The sequence below is a fragment of the Vicia villosa genome, linkage group LG1, assembly GCF_029867415.1.
Source record: "Vicia villosa cultivar HV-30 ecotype Madison, WI linkage group LG1, Vvil1.0, whole genome shotgun sequence".
NCBI classification, from domain to species: Eukaryota; Viridiplantae; Streptophyta; class Magnoliopsida; order Fabales; family Fabaceae; genus Vicia; species Vicia villosa.
The window spans coordinates 137800223-137812515 of NC_081180.1; the positions used below are offsets into that span (position 1 = coordinate 137800223).

The window sequence follows — 12293 nt, forward strand, 5'->3', positions numbered from 1 at the left end:
GAGATATGATAGGATTGTGTGGGAGGATAGAAAATTTGAAATGATAAGGGAGCGACGTGTTTGGTTGGTATGCAGAATAGCAGGCATTTTCCAAAAATAATTATTGTTGGCCCACTAAAAATATTATATGGTTGTAAGAAATCTGCAAAAGACATTTTTTGTCCCAAAAATATTAATTTAGACTAAGATTATCAAAGGGTGTTTTGGTGAAATCCAGAACAGTAAATTTTCTTATATTATAGATTATAGATATAGCTTTTGTTTTTGAGATTATCGTTTGAACCATTGGATATTAGAACTTGTACCCTTTGGATATTTGAGTTCCCACTCAAAAATAGTGCAGAACCTAAGAAAATACAATTATTTTGTTGTGCATACTAGTTGCCTCCTGTTGTCCTACATCATCCACTGTCATTTTATCATCAAAATGGTTAAGATTATACTGGAGGAAAATTTGAGGGGAAAAAAGGGAGAGAATCTCCTCCCCTGCCAATTACAACTTCTTTCACACTTTTCTTTGCCTATATTCAGATTTTCACTCCATATTTTTCATATGTCTAATCATAATTATTAATTGCAATTCATGTTCATACATCACATAAACCTAAAGCAAACTTACTTAGTATATTGATATCAACAGTTGGAATTATATCCATTACAAAAGGGATGTGTGTTTTGACCAACCTATCCCTTCATTTGGTGAAGGATTGTCGTATATCATATATTATTGTGTCTAACACTAGATGACAGTGAATATGGAGAAGTAAATCATAGCTCATTATGTAAATAATAAATTAATAATCTACATCTTGCAATGTAGTACCGTCATTACCCTGCTAATATTTTGTTACGCTAAACAATATTTGTTATTCATAGTCATTTGCATGTTATGAATTAAAGATAAATTATATTTTTTTTTACCTAAATACAAGATAAAACATTGACATTGATACATAAAATTTAGATTTTAATTGTTTAATTTATATTGTTAATTTTTTTTTGACTTAAATCATAAAATAACCATAAGTTATGTTTATAGAATATTTTATTACAAAATTATAATTGATAAATTAGTTTAAGATAAAAAATGGCATTTATGATCTAAATATTTTTGATCAAAAAATGATATACGCGAAAAAAAATTATTATTCATCTAATTATTTTTACATACTGAAATTTACTATTGATCCAAATATTTTTGTAAACGATATCTAAATATACGGGAAACAAATTTACTATACGGGAAACAAATTTATTATTGATCTAAATATTTTTATATTAAAAAATAGTCTCTATAAACTAAATATTTTTGATCAAAAAATGGTATATGGGAAAAAGACTATTATTGATCTAAATATTTTTATATATGAAAATTTACTAATGATCCAGATATTTTTGATAATGTTGCATCAACAAAAATAATATTTGTACACGGAAACATGAAGTTATTGATCAAAATATTGATTATTAACGGGACATGATGTTATTGATCAAAATATTTTTTTATTAATTATACATTCAATTAGTATTTTTCAACGGGTAACTTGAAATTTTTGTATTAAAAAATATACATCTGAAATAAATGCGCGTCCCATACCAGAACCCATACATTTCAACACACATCGTTGCATCACACGGTTAAACGGATTTGTTACTAGTTTATATTCAATACACATCGTTGCATCACACGGTTAAACGGATTTGTTACTAGTTTATATTCAACACACATCGTTGCATCACACGGTAAAAGTGACTAGTTATATTAAATAAATTAGGGGTGATCGCAGTGCGGTTTGGGCGGTTTTGACGAAAAAAATCATCCAAACCGCAAGAGAAAAAATCGTGTGGTTTGGTTTGGTTCGGTTGGCTTTTAAAAAAAATCCGAACCAAACCAAACCAACCTAATGCGGTTTGGTTCGGTGCGGTTGGTTCGGTTTTTTAGAAATATTTTAATGAACCATTCATATACATATAGATGATAACATAACTTTGTATTTAGACATTCATACACTATTAAATAAAACCCGTCATATTTTGACAATAACTTTCTATTTAATATGTAAAAATTAAATTAGACAAAAATGGAATAATAAACATAAAATAATAGTATAAAACAATATAAAAATTATAAGAATGAAACAAAAAAAATAGAAGATACGAGAGATTAGTGAAGGTGAAAAAGAAAAAACAAAAGAGTTGAGAGATTAGAGAAGAAGATGTGCGATAAAAACGAAACTGAAATAGAGAACATTTGCCTAAAAATGAGAAGGTGAAGAAGAAAGAATATAAGAGAGTAGAGATTATAGAAAAAGAGGGAAGATGTATGTGGCAAAGAAGACGCGATAATGCCATTAGAGATTTGAGAAGATCGGGACTAAAATCATGTGTAAGGATGAGAAAATTGTTCGTAATCATAAGGTTAAGGTATTATAGATTTAAGTTTGGGTTGGATGTGAGTTAAGTAAAAGTTAGGTTGTAACATAATGCGGTTTGATTCGGTTTATAAAATATAAACCGCAAACCAAACCGAACCATGCGGTTTTGTTAAAAGATGACCCAAACTAATCCGAACCAAATGCGGTTTTTTGCGGTTTCGGTTTGGTTTGGTTTGGTTTGCGGTTTTCTATTGGGTTGGTTTGGTTTTGATCACCCCTAAAATAAATGACATACTTATATGTTTTTGAAATTTGTGTAATGAATTGTCTTTAAATTTAAAACTATTTTCTTAAATCAATCAATTTTGTATTTTATTAACACCATTAATAAGATCAATTAAATAAATAAAAATTTTAATTTAATGATTTTTATTTAAAAAAAATAAATACATTATTTAATTAAAAAATAATTAAATGTTTATAAAAAAGTTAAATAAATAAATGGTCCACTTCGTAGTGGGAATCACTTTTGCACGTTATGACGGAAAAGATCTGAAAATGCGAATAATGCAATGAACCAAAAACACAGACAAATAAGCTATTTTTATATTAATTAACTAAAAAGTGATTTTCCTATAAACTCGATTTGCGCCTGCGATTCTTGCCACTCCCAGATCATCGCTGTTCAACTTTGTTTTACATGTAAGCCTTTCTCAATTTCTCAATTGTATTTTTTTTATGGGAAATTCAATTGTAACTGTCTAATGGATCAATGTTTTTAACATTGAAAAGTTGTGTGATTTTGGTGAATTAACTCATTTCAGTTGCTGCTTTGATCCTCTACTTTTCTATTTGCTAGGTTTATTTTTTTCCCCAATTGAAAGAGCTATGATGTTTTTAATTCAGTAAAGTTAGATGCTCATATTCTTGGTCTTATGTGTTCTTTGATTTGCATTTGGTGATGGGTAATTAAAACTAGAGTTCAATTATGCAAGGAAAATAAATTGTGAAGATTTTAAGATTTTGATGCATTGTTAGGACAATTTAAGATAAGCATTATGGAAAATGTGGACTACTTAGTACTTAGTACGACTCATTGATTTAATTTTAAGACTCTTGTGATATAGCAGAGATATGAGGATGTTGCGCTGGATGCGTGGTAAGGATAGGATTAGAAGTGAACATATTAGAGAGAGTGTTGGGTAGTTCCTGTGGTAGATAAGATGGTGGAAAATAGACTTAGTTGGTTTGGACATGTAGAAAAAAGACATGTAGATTCGGTGGTAAGGAGAGTAGATCAAATCGAGAGAAATCAAACAAGTTGAAGAAGAGCAAGACCTAGAAAAACTATAAGAGAAGTTATCAAGAAAGACCTCGAGATTAACGATTTGGATAAAAGTTTGGTCTTGGATAGAATATTATGGCGAAAGTTGATTCATGTAGCTGACTCCACTTAGTGGGATAAGACTTGATTCAGATAAAGCTGCTTCATTTATATTTATCCTTTAAGCGGTGTTAATTTTGTATACTTCCCATGCTATTTACCATTGGTCATTTCTTCCACTGATGAAAGATTTGTGTTTATCTTCTTGATTTTTGGTTCTGAAATTTATGGTAAGATAGATTTGGTCTGTTAAACTTTTACTTGCATATTTGTTGAGTTATGGCCATGTCTTACGCAGCAAAGCACGGAAATGGAAGGGACTGTTTTCGCTCCTGCATTGGAAGGAATAAAGAATGTTAAGTCTGAACAGGGAGAGATTCTGTCACAGCCTTTCTTGGAAGTGTGCAAGCAGATACTTCCTGTTATAGGTACATGCTCTAGGTCCTTTACTTTGTTATTGTGCAAGACAAGGATAGTGAAAGTAAAACTTGTTTATTTGACATTTTGATGTGTTTTATTTTGTGAGAGGAACATAGAATGGTCCTTCTGAATAATCAAATGTATGTTAGAAATACTGTATTTGCCATAATTTTGTTCTAATATTGCAAATTAAGTCTACGCAGCATTGAAGCCTGAATCTAAATAGTCACTATCTGCATCTTATAAGACAATTGTATCTTTATTAAGCCGTCCCTTTACCTTACTCCTTATATTCGATTCATACTAGCAATTTTAATGTCACGATACTCAGATGATTGTGTGGTATGTTTTAGAGTTTAATTTTGGTTATTTAGTAATTATATTAGGGAATTGTATATGCAATATCACTGCATTTGAGACCCTTTCTCTTTTTATCCTTTAGCAATATGTGAACACTTTGCAGACTGTTTTTGTCTCTTGGTTATGTAAGTGTCTAAATCTTTTTTTATTGATACATAAATATTTCATTAAGTGGAAAAGGAGTAGAAAACAGGAGGAATATGAACCCTTCTCTATCAAAAACATGAACATATATTTTGTTCTGTAAAAGTAGTTTGTTACAATCTAAATTCTACAACTTAAACATGTAAAACATGATAGATTGCAAATCATTTTGCTGCAATTTGATGCATGGTCTTTGTCTCAACTGTACTATAATATGAGTACTTGTACCATTATTGGCTGAACTAGTGTTTTTCTAATGGCAGAAAAGTTTGGAGCGGCTATGACCCTTGTTAAATCTGACATAGGTGGCAATATATCGGTATGTTTTGTCACCTATTTCCATCGTATGTGTTTTTTTATGTGATTCATATGATTGCTTGCAGCATTAAATCACTGTAATATTTTTTTCTTATATGGACATGCCATGGTTATTTTGGCTTTGCCATATCTTGAGGTATAGATTGCGGCATTTGAGCTGCCTTCTTTGCAATCTCCAACACCTTCATCATGTTGGGTGTGAATGGGTGGATTAAGTCTCACATTTTCTAGAGATATGGTATATTTAGTGTTTATAAAGCTTGGACAACTGTCACCTTATAAGTCGGTTTTTTAAGATTGAGTCAGGCCGAACCCAAATTTTAAGAATTTACATTTTATACAACTTTTGGTATGTGGTATGTGCCATAAGTAAATACTATTGGACTCAACAATTCAGATGCGTTGTATTCTTACTCTATACTATTACTATGTTGACTTTCATCGCAGAGATTGGAATCTAAATATTCATCTAGTCCAACCAAATTCAACTACCTGTATAGTTTGGTACAAGTAGAGGTTGAAACTAAAACTGCCAAGTCATCATCCAGTTGTACCAATGGGCTTCTTTGGCTTACGAGGTAATGAATGCCATCCAATTACTGCTTAACTTGTAATTCTATCTGGTATGGCATTCTCAATTCTCGTTTTATAGAAAACCTATAAAACGATTTCTTGACGTTGTAATATTCCAAGCCGAGTTTTTTTTCTTGCATGAGTAAATGAACAGCCAAAATAAAGATCAGGAAAAAAGGTATCATCATGATATACATAAGACTCAAAAGGAATTATTTTAGTGTGAAATATGATAATATAAGTACTATCAAGATACATGTTTTTAAAAATTTGGGGCCAAAATGCAGCATGATACTTGACATAATGAATATAGATTCTATACAAGTTTCCTACATGTGGATTTTATCATTGCACATCTGCCATGATATTCTCCAATGACCTTTTTTACGTGTCAACATTTACCAAACCTGGTTCATTCTTATAAACAATCAAAAGCCCAAACTTCTCATTTGTTCTAATTGACTCTCTTTTCAAGATGTTATGAAAGATTTATATTAATTTTATAATCTTTTCAGTTCCATGGTGAATACTTTCAGGAGCTCCAATTATAAAGCATTTTATTTTTCTTCAGTTTTCTTTCAACTTATGAAGCTCTAAATAATTCATATTCGTAGTTTACTAGTTTTATCTCGTGGTCAGAGAGCCTTGGCAAACACTTAATTTTTCCTTTATGTTGTTTATATTTATTTATCTGGCCTATAAATTCTTCAGAGCAATGGATTTCTTGGTGGCACTTTTCCGGAACTTAATTGAGCATACAGACTGGTCAATGTCACAAGCCTGTACAGATTCCTATAACAAGACTCTAAAGAAGTGGCATGGATGGCTTGCTAGTTCAAGCTTCACTGTAATGGATTTGTTTACTTTTTAAAGAGTTTTCATGTAGTATATGGTAACATACTTTTTGTAACAATAAATACTTTACCTACAGGTAGCGATGAAGCTTGCTCCTGATAGGAAGAAATTCATGGACGTGATACAGGGAGGTGGTGATGTTAATGCTGACATAGAGAAATTCTGTACCACCTTTTCTCCTTTCCTCGAAGAGAATCACAAGTTTCTGGTAAATTTTGCTGTTAAAGAAGCCCTATATATATAGTGATAGCAGTTGCATGATAAAGATACTAATTTCTTAAAGGATCTTGGAACTTAAAAGCTTGTTGTTTTGGCGCAGGCTCGATTTGGTTTGGATGAACTGAAGGCTTCATAAAGCAGGATTCACTGTCTATTGATGAATGAATGGTTCTGGCATGCTCACCCTCTTTTTTGGTTGTCTTTATGTTTATGCTCCATGTTTCTCTTTTGGCATCCAAAATAATAAACATGATAACAAAAAAAAAATCAATGACTTATAGTTATTTACCTTACAAATGACTTGTTTTCTGCTTGGTGGTATGGAATATTGAGACATATGCAACTTTGTTTGGCATGAAGTAAATTTATTGAACTAAATAGTTTTGCTTGTGCTTAATTGATTATATATACAAAAAGTACAGGAATGATGTCATATTCAACCTGAAGTGTCTTAAAAAACAGTTAATCAAACCCCACTTTGGTCTTGGAACTTTGAAAAGTATAAATATCTAGTTTGGTCCATAAAATTGTTGAACTGCGAATGTTAATCAGATTCTTCAACAGTTTCGATATGAAGCGCTCTATGACTCTAGAATAATTTTTCTTGCTTTAAAAGAAAACACCTCTGCAGAAATAGAAGGGTATATACTGCAAATTTTTTTACTTCGGTTTGATAATTCAGAATAGGGTTGAGAATGAGTTAGACACTACAAACTTTGAATTTGACATTATAAAAAGTTTCAAAGTTTGAATCTGATTTCCCATAAAAAAAAGGTTTGAATCTGATTTGCTACTTGGACTTATTCTTAGTAACCAAAAGTTTGCTCAGGGGGAAAACTAAAACTTGATCAAAAATTATTTCAGCCAAATGTTTAACTCAATTTGTTACGAGCAATTCGTTTGTATCATTTGAGTTCAATAATTTGATTTTAAATCAGCAATATGATTAGGGATGACAATGAATAGTGTTTAGACAGAGTGTTACAATCCATCTCCATATTTGTGGTTGGGATTTTTTTTTATATCCGAACGCTTACTCGTTTGGGCACTAATGTTAGCACCCGTAATCTATGGATATGTAAATACTCATACCCGTAACTATCATTTGCATTTCTAATAAAAATAAATAGATCAATTATAAAATATCATATCATTTTAAATTTGCATTTCTAATAAAAATAAATAGATCAATTATAAAATATCATATCATTTTAAGTTTTTAAAAATATTAAAGAAGATTTCAAAAAATTTATTGTTGAATTATGAAATAAATGAACACTAATATTAAATATGTGATGGTTTATCATTGATATATTTTTAAAATTGATAGACATACACTTATATATATATATATATATATATATATATATATATGTGTGTGTGTGTGTGTGTGTGTGTGTGTGTGTGTGTGTGTGTGTGTGTGTGTGTGTGTGTGTGTTTTTTAACATTGATATACTTTTTAAAATTGATAGACATACACTTTTATATGATAACATAATCAAAATATATAAATATATATTGTGCGTGAATGAGACGGAGTGTGTATTAAGTAGGGGTGGCAAAATGAGTCTGGCTCGTTTGGCATGTCTGCTTTACCCGCACTTTAGTGTAAGAAGGACCAAAGATTTAGGCTCGCAACCTCTAATGTGTCTGCCCCGTTCTGTTTTTACGGGCTTTGGCATAAACAAGCATTTACATGAATTTTTGTATTTTTATGCTTAGAAGGTGCAATGCACGCAGGTCCGTCTCGCCCTCCTTCACTTTTAGTGTGGGGCGGACCTAGGTTCTAGGCCTGCACCCTCAAGTATGTCTGTCCTGTTTTTTGCGAGCTTTTGCAAGGATAACCTAAATGTGACGGACATATCTCTTTGCCACCTCTAGTACTAAGGTGTCCATACCCGCTTATTTTAGTGTTTAATTACTCAAGCTCATGCCTTTATCCATTTTGTAGATTTTTACCCTATCGATTATAGGTATTTTTTGTAGCTATCCAATAAAAATGAGTCAAATTTCCATCCCTAAACATGACATTTATAAATAGACTAATAAATTAATACATTTTTCAATTAAAAAATACATTGTATGATTATTAATAAAATATAATGATATTTAAATGTGTGATTATTATTTTTTTAATAAAAATATAATGACTATTCATTGTTATCCTCTCCGGTTCGAGAGATTAGTCTTTGAAGTTACGTAAAAATAAAAATTAATGTAGAATAATGTGTTGGACCAAAAAGTTAACAAATTTGTAATTTAATATAATAACAACAATAATTAACTTGAGATCTTTCAAAGACTTATCTAAAGTGAATTTTGAAGAATTACAAGCATTTCTCGAGGCACGTGAAGTGAGGTTGAAACAAAGAAACTCAAAAAAAGTTGCAGAGCAAATATTGCAGGCCAAGGTCTTCAAGAAAATGAAAGAAGATTCTTCGAAGACTAGCAAAGAAAAAAAAGGAATAAGAAGTGGCATGAGGATGGTGCTGGCAAGAGTCCAAAGAGTCAAAGATTGGCAAGCAAGAATGGTGCCCCTGATACAAATAAAAAGCTATGAAGAAAATCCAATGTTATTGCTATTAAAAGTTTGGTCATTATGCTAGAAACTGCTACTTCAACAAGGAAGTCAATGGTAATAATAAGGAAGAGGCACAATTTTCACATGGAGGAAGTAATAACTCCAAGAAGGTTATTTTGATGGCCAACACACATCTAACTCAAGACAAATCCAATGTATTGTATCTTGATACTGGGTGCAACAATCACATGACAAGTAATAAGAACTAGCTTAGAAGTATGCTACTATTTCGTGAAGAACTTGGTAATCTAGAAGCGTGCTTAAGGCAAAGCAGATTCCAAACCATTTACGGAGGAAGGCTACCTCAATTGCAGTCCATATAATCAATAGACGTCTAATAAAGAAGTTGAGCAGCAAGACAACCTATGAAGCTTGGTCATGTCAGAAACATGTACTTGAGTAGCCTAGGAAGAAGCTAGATGATAAAGGTCAAGTCATGATCTTGGTTGGCTACCATTTTGCAGGTACCTACAAATTATTCTCACCAAATGAGAACAAGGTGTTAATAAGAAAACATGTACAATTTGATGGAAATGAAGGATGGAATTGGTTAAAAGGACCAAGCAATCCAATGCAAGAAAATGAAACTCCAAGCCACATCAACACCATTCTACAAGATGACCAAAAAACTGAGGTTACACAAACTTAGGAAGTGATAAGATCAACAATGACTAGAATTCAAACAGTTAGGTGGCTAATTATGAAAGATTCCATACTCAAGCCATAAGTGATAATGGTGATAAGATTAAAGAAGCCATGATGCCTGAATTAAAACCATTTAATAACAATCAAGCCATGAAAGATGGGTTCTGTGAAGGAAGAGCTCATGTCAATTGAAAAGAATAAAACATGGGAATTGGTTAAGCACTAACACAAGAAAGCTATAAATGTAAGGTGAGTTTATAAGTTGAAGTTAAGACCAAATTGTGAAATTTCCAAGTACAAGTCAATATTGGTGGCAAAATGATTTCTTCAAAAGGTAGGAATTGACTTGAGTGAAGTCTATGCTCCAGTGGCTAGGCTTGAAGCTTTTGCTGTCCATTGCAGCATATAGAGGTTGGAAAAATGTATTAACTTGATGTGAAGTCAACCTTTCTCAAAGGACCATTAGAAGAAGAGGTCTATGTCATGCATCCATCAAGTTTTGAGATAAAGGACCGAGAAGAAATGACATATAAGTTAAGAAAGACACTATATGGATTGAAGCAAGTACCTAGAGCATAAAATAAGAGGATTGATGGCTAAAGCTAGGTTTCAAAAAGTCCTCATTTGAACATGGAGTCTATGTGAATTAACCAAATGAGCAAGACCAAGTCATCCTATGTATCTATGTGGATGATCTATTGGAAACATGTTCTAAAAGTTTAAGGTCTGCATGGAGAATGATTTGAAGTTCCAGACTTAGGAAATATGACATATTTCTTAGGAATAGGGATACCACAAAGCTTGGAAGTATTCTTTCATTAGAAGATATATGAAGAAGATTTTTTGAAGAAGTTAAGGATGCGTAATTGCAACCCTACAATTACACCAATGGAGACCAACATCAAGGTGAAAAAAGAAATCAAATGAAGAGCTAGTAGATAACATTTTGTATAGGCATATCATTGGTTCATTAAGATATCTTTGTAACACAAGACCAAATATGTGTCATAGTGTGAGATTGATAAGCATGTTCATGGAGAAACCAAGTCTATGTCATTTACTTGCAACCAAGATAATTTTGAGATGTATTAAAGGTACTATAGATAATGGAATATTCTTGCCACATCAAACAACACCAAAATATAGGCCAAGGTTTATGGTTATTCTAACTCAGATTGAAGTGGTGATCAAGATGACAGAAATAACATATTAGGCTATTTGCCCATGATGGGAGCTACACCAATTTCACAGAGTTCACATATTGTAGTTTTATCTTCATGTGAGGCGAAGTATGTTGCAGCCTTTTACGCTGCTGCCAAGCATTGTGGATTGAAATATTATTGGAGGAATTGGAGGTAAGTGACATTGTGAAGATCAAGTTGTTCGTGGATGATAAATCATCAATTTACCAAGCAAACCATCCAATAAACCATAGTAGAAGCAAGCACATAGAAAGGAGATATAATTTCCTAAGGGATCAAGTTGGTAAAGAAATGTTGAAGATTAAATATTGCAAGACTAAATTAATGGAACTTGCATATATTTTAACCAAACCCTTGAAGCAAACAAGGTTTGAAGACCTCAAACGATTAGTAGGAATGAGAGCTTAGAAAAATTGAATTAGTATGTGGAATTCAGTGTTTTTTTGTGTGTATACATTGATGTTAGTAATAGTTTGAAAGTGTTACAAGTGTGAGTTGCAACACAAACAAACTATCACAACTTAGCTGTTATGGCTAGTAAAATTTGATATGACTTCTCTAACTGTATATACCTACCTCTCTTATAAATGCGTCTCAATCCATTCAATAAACATACACTTGCTAGCGCTTCACGTTCTTTTTATTTCATATTTTTTTCGAAATCGACGACGAAAACAAATCTAATAAATACAATAGTCCTCCTCTGATCAATTGGCTCATACACCAGATCGCTCGTGCCCGCCCACTCTTTCTCACACTAAAAATTAATCTCTCTTTAATTTTTCAATTTGTGAAATAACTTGAAAGTCAAGTTACCTCAACAATAGTAGCAACAATAAGACCTCTAATTAATAGTAAATAAGTAATATAATTAAATAGATATATATGATCACTATTGAATATAGTAATTGAATAAAATATTTAGTAAAATATGTTTTGACCAACCTTGTCATTTAGTTTATACTTTCATCCTATTATATTTCAACAAATAGTTTTACCACAATGAAAGCCACAAGGACAAAAAACTTAAAGTATTAGTTGTAATCATTTTTTAAAAAATTTTAAATTAGGTTCACCAAATTGAGAAACGCCATGCAAAATGCATTACACATTTAAGAACTCAAACCGTTATTGTCGCACATTGATGACCAAAAATAGGTTCCAAATATTAATCCTTAATATAGTCAAAGCTCATGAAAAAATTAGATTGCAACATC

General features: G+C 31.6%; 1 protein-coding gene across 1 annotated transcript; it reads left to right on the forward strand.

Annotated features, from left to right (window-relative positions):
- The first annotated feature begins 2914 nt into the window (after positions 1 to 2914).
- On the forward strand, positions 2915 to 7026 carry LOC131644312 (glycolipid transfer protein 1-like). The gene is made up of 7 exons (XM_058914778.1): positions 2915 to 3077; positions 4058 to 4187; positions 4947 to 5002; positions 5449 to 5579; positions 6286 to 6421; positions 6506 to 6637; positions 6749 to 7026. Exons 2-7 carry the CDS (start codon positions 4070 to 4072, stop codon positions 6782 to 6784), a joined length of 609 nt encoding a protein of 202 aa, XP_058770761.1. The 5' UTR covers positions 2915 to 3077; positions 4058 to 4069; the 3' UTR covers positions 6785 to 7026.
- Positions 7027 to 12293: the final 5267 nt, after the last annotated feature.

What these genes read in the sequence shown, in the direction of transcription:
- LOC131644312 (XM_058914778.1), top strand. Translation starts at nt 4,070, where the DNA reads ATGGAAGGGACTGTTTTCGCTCCTGCATTGGAAGGAATAAAGAATGTT. An exon ending in GCAGATACTTCCTGTTATAG is followed by an intron (nt 4,188 to 4,946) that starts GTACATGCTCTA and finishes TTCTAATGGCAG; the next exon opens with AAAAGTTTGGAGCGGCTATG. An exon ending in TTGCTAGTTCAAGCTTCACT is followed by an intron (nt 6,422 to 6,505) that starts GTAATGGATTTG and finishes CTTTACCTACAG; the next exon opens with GTAGCGATGAAGCTTGCTCC.